Source organism: Panthera leo, chromosome B1 (assembly GCF_018350215.1).
Source record: "Panthera leo isolate Ple1 chromosome B1, P.leo_Ple1_pat1.1, whole genome shotgun sequence".
In the NCBI taxonomy this organism is placed as follows: domain Eukaryota; kingdom Metazoa; phylum Chordata; class Mammalia; order Carnivora; family Felidae; genus Panthera; species Panthera leo.
Window position 1 is genome coordinate 95,724,965 of NC_056682.1, and position 26,687 is coordinate 95,751,651.

General features: G+C 43.3%; 1 protein-coding gene across 12 annotated transcripts in view; it reads right to left on the reverse strand.

The window, feature by feature from the left end:
* JADE1 (jade family PHD finger 1) overlaps nt 1–26,687 on the reverse strand; it is a 320,862-nt gene that overhangs the window by 16,223 nt on the left and 277,952 nt on the right. For 11 of the 12 annotated variants that reach the window (XM_042935504.1, XM_042935505.1, XM_042935513.1 and 8 more), the window contains 7 exons: nt 25,871–25,948; nt 14,393–14,478; nt 11,240–11,397; nt 9,143–9,330; nt 6,379–6,590; nt 2,475–2,642; nt 1,029–1,145 (listed from right to left, as the gene is read on the reverse strand). In XM_042935504.1, coding sequence (XP_042791438.1) covers nt 1,029–1,145; nt 2,475–2,642; nt 6,379–6,590; nt 9,143–9,330; nt 11,240–11,397; nt 14,393–14,478; nt 25,871–25,948 — 1,007 coding nt within the window. Of the gene's footprint in view, nt 1–1,028; nt 1,146–2,474; nt 2,643–6,378; nt 6,591–9,142; nt 9,331–11,239; nt 11,398–14,392; nt 14,479–21,845; nt 21,916–25,870; nt 25,949–26,687 lie in introns of those variants that run through there. The other variant, XM_042935508.1, reaches the window with a different exon arrangement.

The window sequence follows — 26,687 nt, forward strand, 5'->3', positions numbered from 1 at the left end:
CTGGCAGTTTGTATCTGTGCTCATCTGTTGTGTTTTCTACATCAAAAGAGAAGCCACTACTCCTAGAATGTGTCACTGAGACCGGTGGCCCTGAGCTGGACTTTCTTCCCAGAGGAAGAGCTGGACTTGACCTTGAGAGCCAAAGCCACATACAGCATTTGAAGCCTTGGCGGAAACAGCATCTTGGTCATCTTAAGTCATGACTCTAAAAGCCAATAATAACATGAGCCCCAGAAGTCAATTTCTCAAGCAGAATTTTAGAAAACATGAAAAAGTAGCACACCATTTACATTCTCTCCATAATCCTACCTAAAGATTTTCTACATTTGTCTGTGTGTGGACATGGAATATGCAAGCAAAATTTTTAACATTATTGCTTCTTCCCCCCAGACACACACACTCCATCCCACACATCCTAGGTGCCAGGAAGAATTAGATGTCCAACCTGTACTCAGATAACACTTCTGCAAACACCTGGTGCAGCACCTCATGGGTGTCCCACTACCCAGTTGGTGCTCCAAAGAACCTTCTCTACCAAACGCTAAAGTTATTAGCACAGCAAGCTGATTTGGAATAGTGCACATCTAAGGTCTCAGGCACCCCATGTGTGCACCAAAACTCACAGAGCTGGTCTGCCACCAGCCGCATTAAGTGCAGGTGGGAAGGTGGCCAACCCTCCAGGGTCAAGAATGGTTCTTCCCTGAAGGTATCTGCCTGTGTAAAGAGCTGCAATGCCAGGTTTGGGGCAGAAAGGTAGAAACCAGAAATGAACCGATTTGCCGTACAGCTCAGGTGGACCTCTGACTTGCTCTGTGATTGTTACAGCTAAGGTTCTGGTTACGCTGGACACAATTCGCCAGCTAAAGGTGTTTATACCCCGCTGGAATCACTCCTAAGCAGACTCAGAAGGGCTGGGAGAACCTTGCCCTGCTTTCTGGATTCTAGTTCCATGACCAAATCCTCTAAGAGTTCACACAGCCCTCCCTCGTCCAGCTCCAGAACAGAGCCATCATAACTGAGAGGATTACCTGTATGGAGGCCCCAAACTTCTCATTGCAGAGGCTACACACCAGCGCCCACCGACTGCTGGGGATGTGAGACACCTTCGTGATGGGTTCCATCTTCTCGGGGCTGCCAATGCTCACCTACAGGCCCAAGGAATAGCAAGACAGGGTAGCAAAGGCCATCAGACCAACAAGGACTGAGCATGGACAATAGAAACTCAAAGATCTTGTTTACATGCAGACCTCCTACCTGATAGCGACAAGGGGCAGGCATGCAGGCACTCTCCTATGACAGGAAAACCCCTACTTTAAAGCATCTGGACAGGTCAGGGGCCAGCTCTGGTCCAGTAGCAGTAGAGAGTGGAGAGCCCAGAGCACATGGCCCGTGCCCCGTGCCCTCCATGCATGGGGGTAGGGGGAGAGGGAGGAAGGGGAGTTCAGTTGACATACATGTCCCTATTTATAAAAACACTCAGATAACCAATAATATTCACTTCTCACCTGAGTGTCTGACAGCAAAGACAGTTATGTATCAGGACAGAACTATCTAATATACCTCTGGCCCACAATGAAGTGGTAAAGACTGAAAATCTTAATTTTAAATAGTTTGTGAACAATGGAGTAAAGTAAATATAAACTAATTTTAGTACCTCTCTCACTGAAGAATACTATTCTCTTCAGTCAGAAAAGATTATTACATTCAAAATGGAAAATTACCAAGATAAATAAGGTATCCTCTCTGCATTCAGCCTGGATCACTGAACTGCATAGCTGTTAATACCAAACCGTGAGATCCAGTTGTACCAAAACCCAAGTCATGAAACTACAATCCAAATCATCCCCAGATAATTTTCCTCAGGAGGAAAAATGCACCCAAAATCACACACCAAAAGAAATGCTGAAATCTGAATCACAAATGATATTCTCATAGTGAGCCATGCAAATTAAATTAGTCAAGGTCTGGGACTTGAAATAAATTAGACCAGACCTGAAATTAAAAAGGTTGAGGCTAAGTAAGAATTTTAATAAAAATCACAGAAATGTGACCTACAGCAGTGGCTCTTTAACCATGCTACATGGCTCCCCAGGCCAAACGAAAGAGGTAGTGCTGATCCCTGGGGAAGGACACAGTGGCACCCAGGCCAAAGTTAGGCCACACTGCAGGTCCACTCCCGGGAGCATGTATCAGCAGTGGGTTGGCCATGACACGGTTCTGAAGTGAAGTCTGAACACCACCAACTGAGAGTCCAACTCACTGCTGCTTCCAGTTAACATTCCCACAATATATACCATGACAAGATGACATTACACTTGAGATTCAGCTTGGGGGGCAGGGGGGAGACAGCAGTTAAAAGCTGTCTTTTTACTCATTAGCTACAATACCCCTTATTTATGAACAGTTCCCCACTCCCGTGCCCAGCTAAAAACCAGTACCTCCTGAGCTAAGCTACTAGTAAGAACCACACCTACCTCAGGGATCCACAGAGCACAGCTGACATGGACCCATTTGGTGCCACTGCGGGTAGGCTTCATAGCTCCGCCTTTCTTGGGACACAGCAAACACTTTGGCTGAACCCCTAGGGCACATGTCCGGCATAGCCAACTACCCTCTGGGACCTTGAGGATTCCATAACAGGCCTGTGAAGCCATTCCCCAAGGAAAACAGAGAAAGAAGGTAGATTTACTTTTCCCCATATACCTATTAATTTAAAAACACCTAGGATGATTTTAACAGAGGTACTCCCAGGTCCACCTAGCTGGAGACCCTCTCCCTTCAGCAAAAATGCCAGGCAGCCTGACAGCAGCAGCCAGGAGGTATCTGGGACAACACATACTCATTTACCAGGGGACAGTCCTGAAAACACCTGGAGGACAAAAAAGTTTCTAGAAATTCTGCTTTGCTGTGTGGCTAGAGGCACCTATCTACACACACCAAATTTTTAAATAATGGGCAGCAAATTCTTGAAACACTTCACAAGGCTAACTGACAGGAAGCTATTCCTCCTCTGATTTGCTGATGTGGGTGGGATACAAAGTGAGGGGAAAATGCACAAAGCAGTTGAGTCTCTGAAAGCTGTTCAATGAGATAGCCTCTGAAATAAGAATGGAGTGGGGGGGGCCTGGGTGGCCACTATCAATACAGACTACTGGAAAAACAATTTTTAATAGAACTAAAAGATACTATTAAGGTTTCAAATACTTAAAAAAAAAAAAAAAAAAGCCTGTATCAGGCATTCTAGAGAAAGTCCCATTTGAAGAGATTTTTATTTTTATTTTATTTTTACTGCAAAATCAAGTCTAAGCTAAATTAAAAGATTAAGTACGGTATGCCTTAAAGAGAAGTCTGGAAGAACATGTCAAAAGGAAGATGAAGTAGATGTTAAGGAAAAGAGATAATGTGGCAACCAACTCTTGTTGGTTTCGGCTCAGGTCATGATCTCATGGTTCCTGAGATTAAGCCCTGTATGTGGCTCTGCACTGACAGTGCAAAGCCTGCTTGGGATTCCCTGTCTCTCTCTCTCTGCCCTTCCCCACTTCCATGCTCTCTCTCAAATAAATAAACTTAAAAAAAAAAAAAAAAAGAAATAAAAATGAACTAAGGAACATCCACATTCTCACAGCTCAGCAAACTCTACTCACTAGACTCTATCACTCTCCCAAGTGAACACAACAGGCACAGAAAAATGAGACACTGAAGACAGAGATAATTTGGTCTCTTTACCTGATATCTATTTTTTTTTTTTTTTTAGTTTTATTTATTTGAGGGAGAGAAAGGGAGAGCACGAGTGGGGGAGAGGCAAAGAGTGAGAATCCTAAGCAGTCTCCACGCTGCCAACATGGAGCCTGATACAAGGCTCGATCCCACAAACCAAGAGTTCATGACCTGAGCTGAGATCAAGAGTCAGACACTTAACCAAATGAGCCACCCAGGTACCTCTAGCTGATATTTAAAATAAAGCCTGCATTGCACAAAATGACAAAATTGAACAAGATAGCCTGAACTGCTGAAATCAAGGATTTTACAACTAAAGTCATTAAGATGGTTCAAAAGAAAAGGTAAATGCTAAATAAGTGAAGACACAAAACCAGGATGGTACCAGGAGCACATTCAGAACCTTTAAATATACCAAATTGTTCAGAACTTTATCCTCAAATGACCCAGAAGTCAGAAAGCCAAGAGTCACGGTAACATAGCTCCGATCCTCCAGACAGGAAAAACACAGCCACTATGCAATGTGAATATCCAGGATGCAGAAAGGAAACCACAAGCATGAGGAGCAAAGTTAAGTAACACCAAGATTGGAGCTTAGGAGCACTAAGTCGGTGCCATGAGTAAGCCACTGTCAACACAGACTTACTGGAAAAAAAATTTTTAATAGAACTAAAAGATACTATTAAGGTTTCAAATACTAAAAAAAAAAGAAAAAAAGAGAGAGAAAAAAAGTCTGTATCAGACATTCTAGAGAAAGTCACATTTGAAATGAGATTTTTTTTTTTTTCCTGGAAAATCAAATCGAAGCTAAATTAAAAGATTATGTACAGTATGCCTTAAAAAGAAGTCTGGAAGAAAACGTCAAAAGGAAGGTAAAGTAGATGTTAAGGAAAAGAGACGTGACGTAAGGAACAGAGGACTGGGCGCAGGTGTGGGGGAGTCTGGAGTCCTGAGTCCCAGTCCCAACTCTATCACTAAACCATACTGGGATCCTGGACAACCCATCTGACATCAGTGAATTCATTTATACAACAGGGCGTTCAACTAGTTTTCAAACAGAACCCTTATTTTCAAACAAAATTCTCAGGAAAAAAAAAATAAGTAAAATGGTATGAAAAATACTGAAACATCATCCAGGTAAATAACACCAGCAACAAAAAGGCAACATCCGTAGTCACAATCATCTTGACACAATAAAACCACTGCAAGAATTCTGCCATCTCAAGGAAATTTCCCAGATAATATGAAAACCTAGAGCTACAAGGTGACTTGTAACAACACAACTAAAGCAGAGACTGTGGCCTCACGTCTCCCTGTCAGGATGAGCTGACAAGAGGCCACCAGTAGTGACATCTCCAGGCAGAGAGGAAGCCCATGAGGAAGACCTATTATAAAGAAAATGATGAAGAAGAATTTCACAGAACAAATTGGATTCTTCTTTCTGAGAGGTCACCCAAGGACCTATTGTACACGAGTCTCTCTTTTAGATTTGTTTTAAATCTCAACATCAATAGATGACAGACAACCCTTTAAATCCTAAGAGTATATATGAACATGTGTCCCCACAGAAATCTAAATTAGTTCATTATTGCATTAAGTAATAAATAAGACAGAAGAGCGTCAGCTGTCACAAGCTTTTAAAATCACCCAGTGCCTATCCTTACTGAAGCCAAAGGATTTACCTTTCTGTGGATGGTGGCAAGCAATGACCAGATGCCAACTGGCATCAGGAAGGACAGGAAAAAACGTTTTAAGAAAAGGGACCTCTTTGTTCTTCTTCAATATCACAGTTTACATACTACCACACGTTACCAAGTGTTATAGGTTGAACTGTGTCCCAAACAGATATGTGGAAGTCCTAAACCCAGTCCCTCAGAATGTGACCTATTTGGAAACAGGGTCCTAACAGATGTCATCTGTTAAGATGAGGTCAGAAGTGAGCCCCTAATCCATCAGGGCTGGTGTTCTTAGAAGATGGCTATGTGTGAAGACAGACACACAAGGAGGACACTATGTGGCAACAAAGGCAGAGACCAGAATTATGCAGCTGTAAACCAAAAAATAGGTGTTAGCAAACCACCAGAAGCCAGGCAGGGGCAAGGAAGGATTCCCCTACAAGTTTGAGGGAACATGGTCCTGTCAACATACCTTAATTCAGACTTCCCACCTTCAGAATTGCAAAATCGTAAATAAATGTCTGTTGTTTTAAGCCACCCAGTCCTGTAGTATTTTGTTATGGCAGCCTAACAAACTAATAATAGCAAACTAACCACCTTTTAGGAATGGCTCTCCACCCCCCACAGTGTTAATATCTAAACTCAGGTGTGAAAGCCAAGGCAGAGGGGGCTCATATATTCTTTTTAAGTAAACCTCACTTCTATGGATAGAAATAAAAACAAGTGAGGGAAGGAGGATTTCCATAAAGGATCCTATTCTTCCAGTTGTAAAAAAAAAAAAAAAAAAAAAAAAAGTAACAGGAAATACTTCAAACATTGTAAGAACCAATTAGAAAAAAGAGATATCGTCCATAGGGCACACTTCTTTAACTCACTAAGGACAGCAGGAAAACAGACCCTATGTGGTGTAAGACCTCTGGCCTCCCTGGTGGCAGATGAGCTCACATCCCAGGTGGCTCCTTTCTGGGCCTCGCTGCCCACATACCTGGTGCACACAGATGTTGCATTTGTCACAGAACACCATCTCATTGCCATCCTCACCATCAGGTGACTGGCAGACATCACAGACAACATCTTCATCATATTCAATCCCCAGGCCTTCTTCGGTCTCTATGGCATGATTCATATTGTCATAGCATCGCTGTTCAAATTCCTCCAGGACCCTCTCCATGGTGTATTCATCTAACTCAGGCATTCCTGAAGGAAAAATGCCACAAAAACATTTTAATACATCTATATTAATAAACATTACAGTAAGACAGTATTAATATATTTATAACACATCGTCTTATAACTAAATTCATCCTGAGTGTCCCATTTTCTACTGAAGAAGGCCTCTCAGACTGTTCAAGGAAGGATCTTCAAATTAAAAGGCAGACACAACCTTCCATGCAACAGTTTGTTACCTATGGACAGGTGCTGAAAATGTAGTGTTGTAAGAAGAAAAGCAAAAGATAAATCCCAAAAGGGTTTAAGGATATTAAATACGTATATTGTTAGATTATCATTTCATTACAACATTATAAACCACAAGTAACATGGAAGGGACTTCAAAATCATGACCATATATAAGAGTTCGGGTATTTTCTGAAAAACATTCTTTCTTGCTACTTAAAATGTTGCTCTGAGAACAGATTTCACTGTGAGCACACAAATGTTTTTAACTGGTTTATCCCTCCTCACTCTCTGAATTTACAAAGTTGAGATGCATAGTTAATCAGACACATGAAAGACAGAAACACAAGGAATGTCTGAAGCAAAGGAAACAGCTCATTGTGAATCAAATAAAATGCATTCTTATGCAAGAATGACCAAAAATAAATTTCAAGTGGTTATCATGGTTATAGGAGTGGTGGAAGAAAATAAGTCTTATCTCACTTGTGGAGATATTCCAAACTTCCTACAATGAAAATACTCATGCAGAAAGAAAAAACAGGTTAGACTAAAAATACTCTAAAAGAACATGTAAGTGGCAAGAAAAAACAGAAATGTTATTAGAGCCAGTAACTTTTATGCACTCTTGATAAATATAAAACCATCAAATTAACACTTTAAGTTTTTAAAAATCTGAAGAACACATTAGAGCTGACACTGTGATAAGCTCTAAGCACATTCAAAAAAGTCACCCAGCACCCAGCTATCACCTCATACCCTAATTACTGATAAGTTACTTGCCTGCATGGCCAGGGCACTCATATCTCAATTCTTCCTACCAGTTTTGAAACTACCAGTGGCTTTGAAAACACAATCCTATGCTCCGTAATTATTTCTTACCATTACAAAGAACAATAAAAATAAAACAAACATCTTTAAGCATATGTTCAATTTACGTTACAACCACATACATAATCTGCCTTGCCAGAAGTATTCCACACTACCATTCAATCTGATGAGTTAGGCCAGGCTCATTACTTAAACCACCTCCAAAGCCGCCAGGGTCTCTGGCTATACCCCTCTGCCTTAAGACAGGACACCTAGCCAGTCAAGTGCATTACACTGGTCTTTACACAGCTACTACAAACCACAACTTTATAATCTTTGAAGCTGGAACTGAATGGTATTCTGTCCAAGGGAGCTCTGAACACTTATGAACAGACTGTGTAAAAGAGCCTCCTGGCTTGCTAATACCCTGGCTACTGAAACCTAAAAGCAGGGACCTTTGGAGATGGTGATATACTCTGTCAAACAACTTTCCCAGCTCAGTCTGCACCACTGCTCCCATGCCACAGGCTGGTGAGCAGCATGGCAGCAAAACAAACAACTGGTATGTGCCAGGCCCTGTGCTAGGTTCAGCGACTAACTGATACAACACAAAAACAGTCTTTGTCCCTCAGGGCTTTCAAATCTACCATCGAATACTCTGTAAATATCTACTGTGTGCCAGACAGCCACCAAACACCTCTCTCCCACCCAGGTCCCACAGCACAAGTTCTAATTAATCTTTGCAGTCTCTCACACAGAGCCCAGACTTGACCTCAGTGGTCCTGCTCATCACGACACTTCAGGAAGCCCTTGGCAATCAGAGGTGGCATGTGAGATGAAACCCATGTGCCATCCTGGTCTTGACACTGGGACGTGCCAGCATATGAGGTACAGAAGCTCCAAGCTGTACACATACACAAAAAGATCAATTTATAGAAAATAAACCATAATGGGCAAAGCGCTCAACTAAGGCGGGGGCTTCACGGAAGGAGAGCCCGGACAGAGGTGAACAGGGAAAGGGAAAAGCACTCCAGGTTTGGAGGACTCAAGGAGAATCACGGAAGTGAGAAACACAAGAGGTGTGTTAGAAAACAGTGAGCCTGGCTAGAGTGGAGTTTAATATGAGAAACAATAGGCCAGAGCTGAGGAAAGGATCTGAATGACATTGAGGTGGGAGGGGGCGGGGAACACAGCAGGAAACTTTGTAGACCAGACCCTCCTGTCATCTTGGGGAAGTCACTTCATTTCTCTGGGCTTCAGTTCCCTTGAGGTAAATAAGTGAGGGGGTGGATCAGGGCAGAGATGGGGAATCCTGCCTCCACACCCACAGACAACATCCCTCATCAATCCCACCACTCTGTCTACCAGCCGCCCACAGACATGTGCCATAGCCAGACAAGCTGATCTCCAAAAAAGAGCCCACGATTCTGAGACTAAAGCTATGATGAAGCTGCCTTCAACAGGATATGAGCTTCTACTACTCACCCAGATGTCTAAAATTCTTCTCATCATTCATTAATAAAACAATACAACCCATGGTCTCTCACCCATCTCCTTAAATTCCTCATTGGTCAGTTCCAGCCATGCAGCATCCATGTCGTTGAGGTCGTAACGACACACACTGTCAGCCAGCGTCCGGATATCAACATAGCCCAACTCTGGAGGCTCGGAGCCCGGTGAGACAATGTATTTCTTGGGCCTGATGAACATGAGGGATTTCTCTTCAGACACGACCCTAGTTAACAAGAAAACAAGGCAGCCACGTTACCCTTCCTGCCACATGAAAGGAATTCATCACAAGGCCCAAAGCTTGCTTCCACTTCCAATGCCCTAAACCCCAGGTTCTCACCAGACAAATTGGCTTAAAACGTCACTGCTAATTAACATCACTGTTAATAAAACTAAGTAGAAGTATCATTTAAGCCCCCAAAATGGAAAAAGATACAAGTGAAAAAACACTAAAAAGTCCTCAAAACCAGCTTTACCAGCTTTTTCCAACTGGCTTCCCAGGATCCCACATGCCCTGAGCCTTCATCTAGGACAGCAGTTGCTCTGCTGGCAACACCTCAACACCAACCTAACTTTCGAGAGTTTAGGATAAAATCACTTTCCATCAATCAGGCCTGACCACCCTGCTGAAGGCCCAGCACTAGGTTCAGGCAGGACAATGCATGGCAGAACACCGCAGAGCCAAGGGGACAAACCCATCACCTCTAATCTGAAAAATAAAACTAGGCCTTGTCCATTACTAATCAGTCTAAGAATCTAAGAGGCCTAGCCAAGTGGGGGACTCTCCCAACATACACTCAGGATCTCCTTATAACTGCCAACCTCCCCCAACCTGTTAACACCCACAGAAGAGCTTTCCACCATACCCCACTCAAAAGAAATGACACAAGACCCAATCACCCCCAACATGGAATGAAGGGCTTTCTCTTCCTAAAGACAAAGGCCCAGCATCAGAGCCCCACACGCCCACCACATCAGCAAGCTGTCCAAGGAGTGTCCAAAGTATTTTCATCAACCTTACAATTACCAGAGCGATTTTATCTATGTGACACTCAGGCAAACCAAAGGTTGTTATTTCTCCTACTCAACTAAGAGCAAGGTTTTAACTAAAAACTCCAGAAGCTGTGGTACCACATATTTCTCTGATGCTGGGTTCCTCTATCCGCGCCCCCCTCCACCCCCCCCAAAAAAAAAGATTCATAGAGGAATTCCTGGACTGGGACTGCCAGCACTCAAACAGTCGGGATTGTGCCCCAGATGCAGATTCTAAGGCAAATGCAGTGTTTACCTTGCAGAGCCCAGTTTAACATTCCACTCCACAGGCCAGAAGTCCAGCCTACAGGGGCATCTGATTGGTCATTTAAGCCTGCATATTTATGTGGACATTTGTCACAGATCCAAAACAATGATCATCAGCAACAGTGAATGAGTCCACTTCACAAGGCAGGCAGCTGAGTGACAACACAGCAGAGAAACCAGGTGCTAGTTGAGCACAGAGGCCCTGAATCCTCTCTCCCTGTGAGGAACCTCCAGTCAGTTGAGCAAGACAGCGAAGAAATGAGCAAACTAGTCCTTTATGCAGAGGGAAGTCATCAAGGACCCGGACCCTCAACACCCTTAAGGGGAAAAGTACTTTGTAAGCAAATCCAAAGGAAGCCCAGCAAGAACAACTGGGCAAAGTCCAGCCATAGGAGAATTCATCAAATATAGCCCTCCCCTTAAGCTCCCCTTCCACCTAACCCTGACCTGGCAGGCCTCCTCTCCAGAGGTGCAGTCAATCCCCACAATATCCAAGAAGCCGGGCCCTCACTCCTCTCCAGAGTGAAGACGATCTGGGGGTAGGTGAGGGACAAGTGGAGGAATAAAAGTTTTCCCTCCCCCAATCAGTTCCCAAAATGTCTTGGAATTTGCCCTCCTCTCATGAAAGTGCAGCCAGCACCTTCCCAAGACAGCTGGAATGTGTAGTCTGGAGGCCCATGGTCCTCAAAAATCACTACTCTATGGACCTAAAATGTGTTTCTACACATTTCTATTGCCACTTGAGGCCTCATCATTTCACTAACTGAAACACTGCTCTTCTCAGGCACCTGGATGTCAGGGCAGAAAAGCAACGGCAGGTGGAGAGGCACGTCTACCTGGCCACAGGCTGAGGGATGGTCCCAGGGCTCACAGGCACCTGGACTCCTTTCTCCCACTCCTGTCTCCAGGGATCTGCCAACACATAGTACTCATCTGGGTTCAGCTGATAGGAGTCATGCAACTTCATAGCGGTGATCAGGTCTGTCCTAAACACCTGGAAAGAGAGAGAAAGGGTCACTGACATTTGATACTTGCATTTTTATTCAGAGTGCTGGCAGCTGCAGGGTAACCATGGAGCTGCTGCGTAATAAGGTCACTGTATCAGCAGAGACCCAGTCTGACCGACGACCGGAAGCCCTCAGTGGGCCACAGCCTTGGCCTCTCAGGCTTGGGGGCAGCATGGCTCACACTACCCTCTCACTTCCTCATCAACTCCACAAGCCTGAGGTGTCTCTGACAAGCAACAGAGAAACCTCGTTGTCCTCCCCTGAGAAATCTCATGAACTCTCAATTCCAAAGACTGCTGCTGAAAACACACACCTAAAAAATCTGTGGAAGGAGGTATTTCACTCAAGGATGCTCTTTTGGTAGATGTTTAAGAAATAAAACTCCACTAACCACTTAACACTTCAAGCCAAAACTTAGAACCACCAGGGCCTCCTCTTCTATACTCAGACTGCAGCCACCCAGCTCCTGCCCCCCAGGACACTAGGGCTTATGGCAAGGTGGCTGGGGAGTCAGGCCCTGGTTGGCAGGTGCCAACGCAGAAGTACAGGCTAGAAAAATATGGGAGAGAATTGGGGACAGACCAATGGGGTCAAGTCAGAAAGGGGGCTTGTAAAGAACATGTTTACACACCTTTACCTGATGTAACTTCTACAAAGGAAGCAACATTAGTGGGGAAAGCAGAGGAGGGAAGGAGAGTAAAAGAAAGACGTAAGCAAGCTACTATACTCTCTCTTCACCTGGCCAAAATCAGACCCACAAAACTCAAAAGTATCGCTGTACTGAGGGAGCAAAGTGGCACCCGCATGCCCGCTCCTCCTGACTGGGGACACGGCAGGAGCACAGCCACGGCCTCGTCCTCCATCCTCAGTCCACTGGTGTCTCAGGGCTACATAAGGAAGCTCCAACCCTGGCATCAGCACCAGCCCAAAGTTGTATTTGGCACGAAGCAAGCCTGCATCCGTAAGCTACACTCTGTTTACACAAGTCACAATGCTGAACTCTCTCTTCTTGGGACAGTGAGTTCTTTCTTACGCTGCTAAGTACAGTTCACATTATATGCCTGCTAATAGGTCCATTTGTTTTTCCTGGTGGCTTTTCAGACTGGTGATCACTTTAATAAACTTCACCATAGTCAGACCACCGTCTGAGGCAGTGTCTGAATAAAAAGGCCATTTCTCCAGGCTGCCATCTCTCAACACCGACTTTTCACCAGTATGCCATTTCTTGTTTCTAACGTTCCAGAAAAAAGGAAGAACCTGGCTGTGCAGCCTCCACAAAAGCACAACTAAGATCAGGTTCCCTGACAGCCCTGAGCCACCTGACGCACTGGTCTGCACAGGACCTTGATCATCCGTGGCCTCCTCACCCCCAAAGAGGAAAAGTCCTTGAAAACAAAAATCACAGGAAGCAAGTCAGTTAAAACACACATTCCAACTACAACTTACAAGTAATAAATAAGGGAGTTTGCCAAAGAAGGAAAAATGAAACTGAAGCAACAGGATGAGAACAGGATGGCCCACCATTCCTTTACTAAAAGACTCAGAGGAGGACGCCAAAAACTGAAAGAGATGCCCTAAATGAATTTCCAAGCCTCTGGCAGAGTTCAGAGTTAGTGCTAACCTAAATATAAAGTAGTGTGAACTAACTGCTGAACTCAGAGAACTTTAGAAAAAAAATCAGAAACAGAACCGGGGTCAGGGACAAGACCAGTGCCATCCATGCTGCTCAGCCCCATCTCACTGCCTGGTGCTCAGCACGCCCAGTACCAGCATACCTATTCGAGTCACCCTGTATTTTTACCCTCAAGTGACAGTACAGTGGTTGTGGAGGCAGCACAGAGAATTGAAGAAATAAAGGCAGGCAGAGCCACTCCAATACCTCAGAAAAGGAGGGGAACACTGCAGGTTCAAAATGACAAAGGCCTGGAATAATCAAGGCAATAAAATGGCCACCTGCCCATGAAGGTTTGATCTAATGTCTCCTGGGATGACTTTCTGCAATTTTAAAGGATATAAAGTACATTTCCTCATGGAGAATGTTATTCCACAACTAAAAATTCCTACACTGCTCAACACAGTGTCCCCCAACACTCCCATTACAGTCAGAGAAAATGAAGTACCTGGTGGAATGCAGGCCTCTGCTCTGAAGCTACAGGATGAGGTGGTCTTTGGAGTCATCCCGTGAAAGACGCAGCACAAAACAAGGGGCTGAACCAAAGGCTCTCTTCCCCACAACCTGCCCACCTGAAAACCATGACAAACTAAAATGCCCTTTCTTCAATCATTTAAATCCTCAGAGCCTGGCAGAGGTTGTCAAAGAAAACATATCTCAGGACTGGTAGAAGGCCCTAATCAACAAAGGCCAGCAGAGAAATGCACCTAAAAGCAATTGTAAATAAAGAGACAATAGAGAACAGGTAGGTAGGTAGGTAGGTAGGTAGGTAGGCAGACAGATAACAAAACGTGGGGGAGTAGGGAAATAGAAGAAACAAATTGAAAAAGGGGGAAAAGCCTTAAGCGTAATCGCCAAAACAAAACTCCCAGAATTACAATGGGTTGTTGCCAAATAAGCCACAAATTCATGGCCAAAACTAACTTGAGGCTGGCAGTGACTGGCAGCAGCCGAACCCGCTGATCTCCTGGCCAGAGGAAAAGTTGTTGGGAGCCAGCGAAGATGAAACAGAAAAGGAAAAAAAGAATATAATTAATAGTAATAGCTAACATTTACTACTGAGCACTTTTAAGTGCTTAGTATGTATTAATGTCTGTGTATTAACCCACTTAATCCTCACAAGAATCCTCTGAGGCAAACACCTGTGTTATCCCCATCTTACAAATTTGGAAACTGAGGCACAAAGAAGTTAGATAACTTGCCCATGATTGCAGAGAGGCATCGATTTCAACCAACCAGGTGTGTGCCAATCATATGTTCTCATGCACACATGTAGGACATGCACAATCACACCATCACTCAGGAAATACCTCTGAAGGTTTTCGATCTTCATGTCTGGAGCACGAACCTCTCCTGTGCTGAGATCGGGAATTCTGTGACCAAGTAGTTGAGAGGCCTAAAGACAAATAAATATCCAAAGAGGAACAATTAAGAGCACACAAATCACTGTGCGTTCACAGGGATTTTTTAAACCAAATTTGGCAAGGCTCACCTCAGCACCTCCCCCATGACTCGATGCTCCTCCAATCCCAGTACTTACTTAAACCACTCACTTTCCAGAGCAGGCCTAACAAGCTTGCTCTGGTTCTCACTGTGTATCACAGGTACAGCCCACAGGAGGGAAGGCCTTTTAAGAGCATCATGCATGTGGAGCCTTCATCTGTAAGCCTGCATTTCTTATGAGGTTCAAAGTCTCACGTTGGTAAATACAAATTGAGAAACATTGGCGTTTTCAGTAAACTTTTCTAAATGCTAAGATCATTATGTTCAATCCTAATGCCACCCGCCAAAACTTAAAAAGAAAAAATCTTGACTCCACAAATATAAAAATTTAGCATGCCCTAGAACAGGAAAGTTCCAAGACTGCAATAGACTAGGGGCTATGGCCAAATAACCTTAAAATTGCCTACTCCCCTTTCCCAAGAAATGGCCAACTGGCTCTTTTCTGTGCATTTCTTCCACATTTCTAAATAACTAATGGTCTGTTATCCAGCATCTCCCCCACCAAGCCACAAAATCTGGAAACCCTACCAGGGCACCCATGTCCCCTAACTGCCTCCATGTCTGAGTTCCTCTCAGGCCCGAAGACCTCTCTATAGCAACAACTCCATCCTGCTTCAGATGCTCCCTCCACCCAGGTGGCAATTCTCTTGCCTGGTGTCCACTTTGTCTTCTATGCATCCCGTAAATATTAGTGTTCCTCCTTCCTGTTCCGAGTGCTCTCCCCAAGGAGCACTCACCCCTGCCCTCTCACTCAGTCTTATCCAGTACGCCCAGGAAACTGTCAGACTTGCATTCCCACACTCACCTCCGTCCCAAGCTCCAGGTCCACGTTCACCTTCAGATAAGACATAAAGCTCCGGGTTCCTTAGAATCAGCCAACTCAGCGTGACAAAAACTGGACTCAACATTTTGCCCAAACCTCTTATTCCTCTTGTGTTTCTACTTTGATGAATACCACTATCATTTCTATTAGAATTCAGAAACCTAAGAGTCATCCTAGACTCTCCTCACTCAGGACACATCCAATCAATGGCCAACTTATATTCAATGCAACTACCCAATACCTCAGAATCCCAGCCTCTTTTCTCACCACCTCCACCTCTGCCTCCTGTCACTTGTTTTATGGTCAACTGCAGTGGCCTCCTGTTTGTGGGTACCAGATCACCACCAGAGCTCCCAAACATCCCTCACAACCACCTGCAGTGGGTGTCTAACTACCTACTCACCTCTACCCTGAACACACACTGTACTGTTTTCCAGAAATTAACAACCCCCTCACCCTGCAAATAAAAGCCCGAGCCTGAGGGAGTTGCGTTCTACCAGCAAAACCACTTGCCACTCAAACAGGAAGCTCTTATCTCCATGGATTCCAGAGACAAGGAACAAGAGAATCAAAGCACCCTTAAGACCTTGGAGACATCAAGAAATAGATTCTGTACATAAGCCTATCATCAGATTTGCAATGACCAAAACTAAACGAGATTTCCAAACTCCTCTCTGACAGGGAAGATGTGGGCACTACCCCTGATCACCAGTTCTGAAGGCTGCTACTGGGTCAACTGACTGTTGTTAGGTTAGCAGAATTAGATTTCCTACAGGTGGTCCTACCATACTGTTCAGTAAATACTTTAGAAAAACTCTTCCTTAAAAAAAAAAAAAAAAAAGTATACCTCTTTAGACTCCAATGAGTAAGAATGTTTCACTCCCACACTGAAAGAAAGATTCTGGGCACAAACAGGGGTGCGAACCCAACTTGCAGAAGTTCTAAATCTGGTCATCAGTGGAAAAAGGAAAGGCAGAAGCCAAGTGAGGAACCTGGAGAGAAAGGCAGGTGGCTCCCATTGTTAAGCTCCTTTTCACCATCTGGTACTGCAGGCCACCCTCCGGCCAGCCCACAGGCTGGAAGAGACAAGGAAGAGTGATAGCAACTCTAGAAAGATGCCCAGGGGTTGGAGAAAGATGCAGGGAAGAAAAGGCATAGGCCCTTTCCTTTGAGTTACTATGAGAAGGGTTACAAATGATAAGAAAACTAGAAATTTTAAAAGAAATCACTCCACTGCTATACTTTTTTTTTTTTTTTTTTTTTTTTTTTTAATCTTTTTCAACGTTTTTTTTATTTATTTTTGGGACAGAGAGAGACAGAGCATGAACGGGGGAGGGGCAGAGAGAGAGGGAGACACAGAATCGGAAACAGGCTCCAGGCTCCGAGCCATCAGCCCAGAGCCTGACGCGGGGCTCAAACTCACGGACCGCGAGATCATGACCTGGCTGAAGTCGGACGCTTAACCGACTGCGCCACCCAGGCGCCCCACCACTGCTATACTTTAAAAATGAACATGGAGTGAGGGGAAGTGAGTCTTACAGTCAAATACTTACACAGTTAAAGCAGAAACGGCAAACTTGCTCATTTTTAGTTTTTGTGACACTCTTGCCTCTTCTAGGGGATCTGTCAGAGCCCCTCCCAGGTAGTTGCCAAGGTTCCCAGGAAGTGTACAGCTTTGCTAGCCAAGAACACACTCCAAGTAATGGCAGTCACTTAGAAATTTTTCTAGGGCTGTTTCTATATTCTTGAAAAAATAGTCTGTGCCACATTTGCTTTCAAAATCATGTACCCAAAGATGCTACAAAATTGGGTATCTGATAGTGTTATTATCCAAGAGAAACTCTGGTCTACCCAGAAATAATCTGTTTCTCTTCCTTTTAATTTACCTAATGAAAAAAGAAGAGAAAACATAATCTATTACACGCACTTTGCAGAAAGGGAAAGACTAGGGAAAAGGTAAAATTTCAATTATAACTGACAAAATGGAGGTTTATAAATAAAAGTCAAAAACCAGTAATCAACCAAATATCTACCAACAAAATGAATGAGTGAACAGTGGTATCCATACAATTTATTATCCAAATTACGGTATATCCATACAATGGAGTATTACCCAGCAATAAAAAAAATGAGATGTTGATACATGTAACATGAATTAACTTTGGAATAAATGTAGAAAGAATCCAGACAAAAAGAGTACATACTGCATTATTCCATTTACATAAAACTCTGGAAGACAGAAACTAATCTGTAAAAACAGAAAGTAGATCAGAGGTTGACTAGGGAAAAAAGAGGGAAGGATTATCTTGAGTGTAATGATTTCAAGGGTATAAACATTTCAAAATGTATCAAAGTGTATACTTTAAATGTATGCACAAAAAAAAAAAGGGATGATTTTCTATCATCCAGTAACAGTAAAGGAAAAGATAATGCTCCATTTTACTTTACACAGGTGGTTGTACATAAAACCTAGATTTCCCTGCTGAACCAGGTGAGAATCTGACGAGGGAACTAGAAGGCCCTTCCATGTCCAGCAGCGGTATTTGTTCCTGGTGATCTCTGTCTGGTTTATTTGCTTTCAAGCACTGGGTCAAGAGACATCAGGGACAAGACACAGATGGCTATTTACAACATACACCACAACTAAGTTGGTGTTGTGCACACAGCAGATTCTCAAAAAAATTTTAAGAGGAAAAAAATATAATGTTGCTGAGGACAAACAGTCATGCTCAGTAAGAATCACCAACACTGTTAACTCAAGAATTGAAGGTGACAAGCACCAAGAATATACCCATTTTACCTATTAGAAGATACACTTTAAAAAAGAAAAAAAAAAAAAAAGATATGCTTTTGTGCTCTAGGAAAACGAGGTCATGGAAAATAATACATTTAAAGACAGCTTAGTGGGGCCACTGCTTCCTGATGGGAATGCACTGACATCTACATTCACAGAAAGTCTACAGGCAAAAGACTAAAGTCTTATAATAACACACCACTTCTCCCTACAGCCATGCTCTCTCCAGGCATCTCCCACGTGGTCAAGAAGCTCCCAGAATATTATCCAAACAAAATAATTTTTGCATCCCCTTTAAATTAAAAAAAAAAAAGTTATGTAGTGGGGGGAGCTTGGGTGACTCACTCAGTTAAGCATCTGACTCTTGATTTTGGCTCAGGTCAAGATCTCACGTTTGTGAGATCAAGCCGCAAGTCAGGCTCTGCGCTGTCACTGCAGAGCCTGCTTGGGATTCTGTCTCCCTCTCTCTCTGCCCCTCCCCTACTCACGTGACTGTCTCTCAAAATAAATAAATAAGCATTTTTTAACGTTAAAAAAAAAAGGTTATAAAGCTTTTTTTTGAAAGTATGTTGGATGAAAACAAACAAAACAAATTAAACCAGAACTGAGAGTATTTCAAATACCACAAGGAACAGGAGATAGTGACGTATGCTACAGCAAAACACTAGCCAATTTTAAGTTCTTAAAAACCATGCACTACGATTACACTTGGTTGGTGCTGCATTTTGTTTTTATTTTCAGAATGTTAAGAACATTTAATGGCAAACAGCTAAAACTATACCAAGTAAAATTCTTTATTTTGTTACTTTCAGGAGAGGAGCTGGGAACTCTAAAAATTTGACAGTGATGTCTAAAAAATTATTTTATTGCCCACAAAGATAGGATTTCCTAAAGTCCACCTAAGTGAATTTAAAAATTCTGCACATGTACACAGTTTAAGAACAATTCTCTATTAAAAAAAAAAAAAACAAAACAATTCTTATTAAACACTGAAAAGAATGAATAGAGAGAAAATATCTTGTTTTGTTTTCGTATCCCCAAACTCCCATTAAAACAGAAGTTTGTGGAGTTTAACAATACAAGTTATAAAAGGTTCATAGATCATAGCATCATGAGCATGGATCTTGTACATGCACAGAGCATTCTGAATCCTGCTTTCTGGTCCTACTAGGCAGGTATCTCGAACACTCACCTTTGAAATTAAAAATAGCCATGCTTCTTGCCCTAGATCTAAAATAAGGAAAAACCTCAAGAGTAAATCTACTACACACTGCCCACATTGGTAACTCATGTGTGATAAGCCAGGGTGCATAGTGCATGAAAGGTTCAGAAATTACAATGAATGGTGGTCTGGGTTCATACCACCACAAAATGCAAACTGTGAAGGAACCTCATCACTATTAAATGGCAATCTTCTGTCTCAAACACTACTTCTAGACACCAAATACCACACTGGTGTCTTCAGGATGTTAAACCACCCTAACAAAGTAAGGCAGTTAGGACCAGCAAGTATTAAGTCTAGCAGGCCAGCTGGTGTCACAAAAGTACACAGACCCAAGATACACACCTATGCATTATTTCAAGGCTAGGGACAGCCCCGTGCAAGTAAAGCAGTGCTATGGAAACTGCCACCACAAAGGAAGCAATTTAATGTAGTTTATTAGCTTTTTGCTTTAATTGCATGATAGAAGACAAGCCTCTAATACGATTGCTGTTTTATCATGAGCTGACCCTATACTTCCCACAATTCCTCCATCCCAGCATAGCTTTGCTCCATGGTCCAACTCACTTCCACCTTCCAAAGTACAAAAACTTAATGCATATATTCAAAAAACTGGCTCAGGAATATTTCAACGTAAATATACTTGGGTTTTCAACCAACTGACATACAAATGTTTCAGTTACCCAGCACTCCTGCCAACATCCAAATCCAATGGCTACAGAAGACTAGTCCATGGACTAGATCATTTTGTGCTAATTATTGCTCCTCAAACCCAAGAGGATGCTTGCTCTACCTGTCAATGTCAAAGCCAAGCCACTGTCAGGTTTGAAAAGGGGCAAAGCCATCTCTGTGTGCCTTAAGGAGACACACAGTACATATTTTGAAATATTTGAGCCTAAATCCCTACATTTCAAGAATGCCTACACAACTCCTTGGTGTCTCAAGATGCAACTGATGGAGGAAAAAGAACAAATTAAAAGCATAGGCGGGGTGCCTGGGTGGGTCAGTCGGTTAAGCATCTACCTCTTGATTTTGGCTCAGGTCATGATCTCAGTTCATGAGATCGAGCCCAAGTCTCTCTTTCCCTAGATTCACTCTCTCCTCTCTCTGCCCTGCTTGTGCTCACTCTCCTTCTCTCTCAAAACAAATAAACGTTTCAAAAATTTAAAAAAAAAAAAAGTATAGTCAAATAAGAAATGTAAGTGGAAGCAGAGTTAACTTTTATGCAAAAGAGAAACCACCAAAGACCTGCATGAAGGTAAACAAGCACAGCCAACTGAATTAAGAAAATGAAGACGGGGCGCCAGGGTGGTTAAGTGTCCAACTTCGGCTCAGATCACAATCTCACTCACAGTCCAAGAGTTCGAGCCTTACGTTGGGCTAGGTGCTGGTAGCTGAGCCTAGAGCCTGCTTCGGATTCTGTGTTTCCCTCTCTCTCTGCCCCTCCCCCACTCGCACTCTTGTCTCTCTCTCAAAACTAAAGAAACATTTTTTAAAAAATGAGGGGTGCCTGGGTGGCTCAGTTGGTTAAGCGTCCGACTTCTGCCCAGGTCATGATCTCACGGTTCATGGGTTCGAGCCCCACATTGGGCTCTGTGCTGACAGCTCAGAGCCTGGAGCCTGTTTCAGATTCTGTGCCTCCCTCTCTCTCTCTGCCCCTCCCCCATTCATGCTCTGTCTCCCTCTGTCTCAAAAATAAACATTAAAAAAAATTTTTTTTAATTAAAAAAAAATGAAGGCAAATTATCAAAAAATATAAGGGAACTCATTAAATGCAGTGAGACATAAAGAGGTACAAAGCAGAAAGTACGTTTAATCCACTAAAAATTGTGGTGTCTCTTCACTGTTTATCTGTAAGCTGGAGAGCACCCAGAAAAACTGAAGTCCTCTCATAACTTGGTTTACCACTCATCAACCTGCATTAATTACCACGTGCAAAATTAGTAGATTTGAACTGTACTCAGATCTCTTTTCTGCCCATTCATCATCACAGGTAATGGAGCAGAGCTCAATTGGGTAAATGGAAGAGACGGAAATGTTTCAAGGCCAATACAGGTGTGGTAACTGGGCAGCCAAGGAGGGTCCCCAAAGGTACCTGGTTCCAGACCCCCAGCAACACACCAGGCCTTCCCACAGGGAAGTCAACACAGCCCTGAAATTAGGAAATTCAACCAGAAAAGGAAGCCCTGCTTCACAACTTCAGGGAAAACTTTAAAGTACATTTCTCTCATTATTTCTAAAAAAACTTTTTAATTTCCCTCTGGGCCTTTGACAGGCACATTTAAAAACACCCAAAAAACCTCCCAAAAACATCATTTTCATTTGGCTCCCCCTTATCTGAGCCAAAGATCCCATATTTTGGAAGAAAAAACAAAATGTGCCAAATGGACAGTATTAAGTAATATTTAATTCTTGTCTTACTTGTACAGGAAAAAAATGTAAGGATGCTGATCAGAGCTGTTAATTGGCCTGAGATAACAATCCATAATTCCTGCCAAAAGAAAGGACACTTGATGTTTTAATTAGCCTCTGCAGCTTTACTGAAGATAAAAATGCAATCTCCTTTAGTTTGGAAATACTGAACAATAGCTAGTGGATCTCATTCCCACATTTGCCAAAACCCCTAAGAACAGAGGATCCTGGGCTGGGAAGCAAGAAATGAAGGGCTTGTTTCCCTGGGCCACACCCTGGCACAATATGTAACTTTAGAGATTGGCTAGGGCCACCCTGTGCCAGGAGCCCAGCAATTACAATGCAGCCTGCAAATACCCCAACACTATTTCATCCAACTGTAGGGCCAGTCCTCCACAGGGCACCTGGAGAAAGGCTTCAACAACTCCAACTGCAGCTGGATGAGTGCTTGCACTGGCACAGAAAATGCCCATCCATCCCCAACTGTAAATACCACACTGGTATTCCCCTGGATCAGGCCAGAAAACAAAGCAAAGGACTCCAGTCCCAGAGGCCAGCAGGGCCTAGCCACGGCTACAGTCAGTGTTGTGGCCCCCACGCTGACGTCCGCAGCTGCCTCTCCTTCACTTAGACATGTTTTTGCATTGGGCTGGGAAGTGCTGCCAAAATTCTGTCAGGGCTGCAAGCTGGAGAGGCTGGGGAGTGGCCACTGCACAGACCCAGCCCTTCTTGCAAATCAGGGCTTTCCAAGTGCCCAGACCCAGCTGAGGACCAGCTCGGTTCTGCAGACCCAAATGCAAGGGCAGAAAGCACCCCATTCAGACTACCATGGGCTTACAAAGAAGGATGGGATCCAACACAAATAACCAGGCTGGTGCCAGAGGCCCATGCTATGAGACAGTTGCCCTCAGAGAGGTGGAAAGGGTGTTCCATGGAGTGGACAAGTACATATTTTATAAGCTTTAGCATTGCAAGGGTTCTTATTGAGCTGTTTTTTTACTATTATCATCGTCCACCATAATTAACAAATCATTAAGCCTGGATAGACAGCACGGCCATAAAACATCAACATATGCTTTATACTGAACTACCTATGACAAAAAGGATGGCCCACCTAACTTCCACTAAGAGGTATCATTCTTGTCCTCCTCCACCACCACCACTGGATTTCCATGTCTAGCCTAGAATAGACAGAACCCAGCTTCGTGGCCTATCTAGGGTAACCCTCCAGTACCCTATAAATATAAATGCTCTGCCTCCACCTTCTTCAGGGAAACTAGCACAGATAAGAAGTATATTAAGAGGAAGAAGAAACTGGCTGTCATACCATTAAGGTGACTTTTGATGGACACATTCTGGTGAACTTTGGGCACTCTATTCTCCCTTTCTAACAAGAGTTCTGGGTGGAAATTCGTATTTAGATGAAATATTTGGTCTTCTAAGGTGGTTTCAGGCTTAACTGTTTCCCCCCAAAATTATTATTTTGAAGCCTAATTCCTAATACCTCAGAATGTGACTATGTATGGATAAAAGCTTTAAAGGGGCGATTAAGTAAAAATGAAGTCATTAGAGTTGACCCTAATCCTATCTCACTGATGTCCTTAAGAGGACATTCAGACACAGAGACACCAGGGATGCACATATGCTCAGAAGACCACGTGAGGACACAGTAAGAAGGCAAGCCAAGGAGAGAGGCCTCAGAAGACAGCAAACCCGACACCTTGATCTTAGACTTCTGGAACTGTGAGAAAATAAGTATCTTCTTCTTAAGCCACCCAGTCTGTGGTATTGGTTATGGCAGCCCAAAAGGTCTAATACAAGGGCCTCTGGGGGCTATTAGGAGCAACTCTGAGGTGGACTAGAATGGGTCATGGTCCAGAACTGCACTGTCCAATATGGTAGTCACTAGCCACATGTGATTGCTTTTAATTTACATTTTAATTAATTAAAGTTAAAAAAAAAAGTCTTAAAACCTAGTTCCTCAATTACACTAGACTAGAACACTTACATCCTCTTGGGCAACTCTAGACCAGAAAGGGGAAAGCTCTAAGTCTGAGAGAACATTCAAGGAGAATCTTTTCTTTTTTAAGGTTTTATTTTTAAATAATCTCTATACCCAATGTGGGGCTCCAACTCTGCAACCCTGAGATCAAGAGTTACACCCTCTTCTGACTGAGCCAGCCAGGTGCCTCCAGGAGAATCTTTTCTAACCCAGTTAGAATTTCCTTAGGGAGGAAATGAAGCAGCAACAAAAGCAAACAGAGTGAGCATAAACCTGTTGCTCAATGCCAAAAAAAATATTAAATAGGACTATAAGCCTCATACTGGGCATTATTAGTATGTGAGAGAAAGTAATTCATGAAACCTTCTTCTGATTAATTCTGAACCTAAAAACCAAGACTTTTTTAAAAATTGATGTAAGACAAAACTGTATTCAAGCAAGCATTTGAGCACTTATGACTCTTGAGAATACTCTGATAGGCACCACAGGGGGCAGAAAAGAAATATCTCTGTATGGTTTTGCCTCAAGGAGTAAAAAGCCTAAGTAAATATTAGAGAAAGCAGGTAGTGAGGGCTGTGCAATGACAAGTGCTGAGAAGTTCACAAGGCACTCGCAAGGGCTCTGCCAAGTGGTTTTAACTGCAGGCACCTGGGCACAGACCCTCAACACCCTTGTGAAGTAAAAGCAAAACCCTTCTCTGTGGAGCCCCCAATCCTCTTTCTCCTTCCCTCACCCAGTTTTAACTCTTGCCCTATGCCAAACTCAGCAGCTCCCACTGTCTGTCTCCAAAGTCCCAATCCCTTAGCTCAAGCCCGGCCCTTCACCGTGTAGTCCACAGCTTACCATCCAGTGTACCCCAAAAACGTGACACCAAATCTCCTATAGGCACCAAATCTACTTCCCACTGTCCCATGCCGGTACCCAAAACTCCCAAACAGAATGCTATGTTTGAGTTCTTCTGTTTTTCAAGCTTCTGGTCCTGCCCCCTATGCTTCCCATGGCTTAGCAGACAAGCACCACTTTCTAATTTGCAGCTTTTACACTGCTGCAAACTTGGAAGACCAGAAAACTAAAACTAATCCTGTTTGCCTAAAAACTATTTCATCCTTCGGGACCTGCCCAACTTTCAACTCCTCTGTGCTTCCCTGGCCCTCCTGTCCTCTGAATTCATGCTAACATCTATATATTTCTAGTGAGTGTCAAAAAGACATCTCTAACACTTCCCTAATGACTCTGTCAGAACTGGATTTTATATAGATCTAAGACAGGGTTCCTTGAAAGCAGGCCCAATACCTTTCCCATTATGTAGCAGGGCAAGCACATTTTCTGAGTTTAATCTATAGTGTAAAACATAAGCTGACGGGCTGGAGCTCAGGCACTGTGCTAGGTACAAAATTTCCTTATTATCTGAGGGAAGCTCTTCGAGTAGTCTGTTAGCTTCTCAATACATAGAAGCTGTGTGACATTTATTTTGACTGCCTGGAAACCAACTAACTTCTGGTTCTCAGCTGCACTGTGAAAATATGGGGATGCCAGAGAGCAGAGATGCAGAGAGCAGTAGTATTAAATATGGTCAACGCTAAAAATCAAGTGAAGAGCACAGCATGGACTCTTGACTTCCCTTACTTAATATTTTTACAACACTCTAGGCAGTCTTCAATCTCCCTTAGGAGTTGGACTAGTTGATAATTACCTGGCTTCGATTAAGTTCCCTCTTCATAAATAGCAACTCTAAGTGCCATAAATGATGTTTAGGAAAAACAGACACACCAGCGACTCTTGGAACTGGATTATTCATCCTTGGATAACAAACCGGAAGGCTGAGGAATGCCTGCCTGCAGTCAACCTCACCAGAAAGATTTGGTTACAGACCTGCAGTATCACACTCAGATGTGATTCTCCAGGCCTTGGCTTTCTCTGACCTGCCTGATATGCAAAGGGCCTCAACTATTTAAAGCATTACATTAAAAAGTCATGTTTTTACACTGACCCAAACGTTGGTAGGCTCCAAGAACAACAAAGCAGGACTTACTGCCATTGTCGTCAGAATCCTCACTGCTGCTGGGAAGGCGACCTCGTTTCATGATCTCCCCGGGAAACAGCAGGCAGCCTGCAAAGCAATGAGACAGCACTTAACCCAAGATGATAATACACAATCATCAAGTTGTGCTTCAGATAGCAGCACAGGATTTACAGCATACAAAAGCAAACAATCGGCTTTAAGGAGCATTTGCATTGTAAACAGTAAAAAGACCAAGGATACATAATTAGGCACAATCATTAACAGGACAGGTTCAAAACCAAGGGGGAAGTGGGGGAGAAGTCAAGTATCAATAGGCCTCCCAAAGGTGCCAGGTTTCTCTCTAGTTCCAGTTGACATTATCACTACCAACTACTCCAGGAGTCTTTTTAGCTGACTGGCGGCAAGCACTGCAAAAAAAAAAAAAACCCGCGGCAATGAGCACAGTGATTCCTCACTACAGACAGATTCATATTTTACGTGTGTATATGGGGGATGGGGATGAGGCTGTGCCTGAATGTGTGAATATTTACACTGCACTGGGCAGGATTATGCTTCTCAGGCAAATTTTGCTAAAATAATCCTAAAAGCCAAATAATCTGGAATTCTAGGAACAAAACGAACGGGGGATTGGGAAAGCAAATACCTCCTCCAGCCATCTCCAACCCCTCAGCATTCACAGCTGGAACAGAAAGGGACCAGACATATAATTTCTGATCCAGCTCCCTCCCCTTTACTCATGAGAAAACTGAAGCCAAAAAGTTTAAGCAGCAACTTGCCCAAGGTCACACTGAGAGCAGGAGCTTCGAATTCCAAAACCAATTCACTG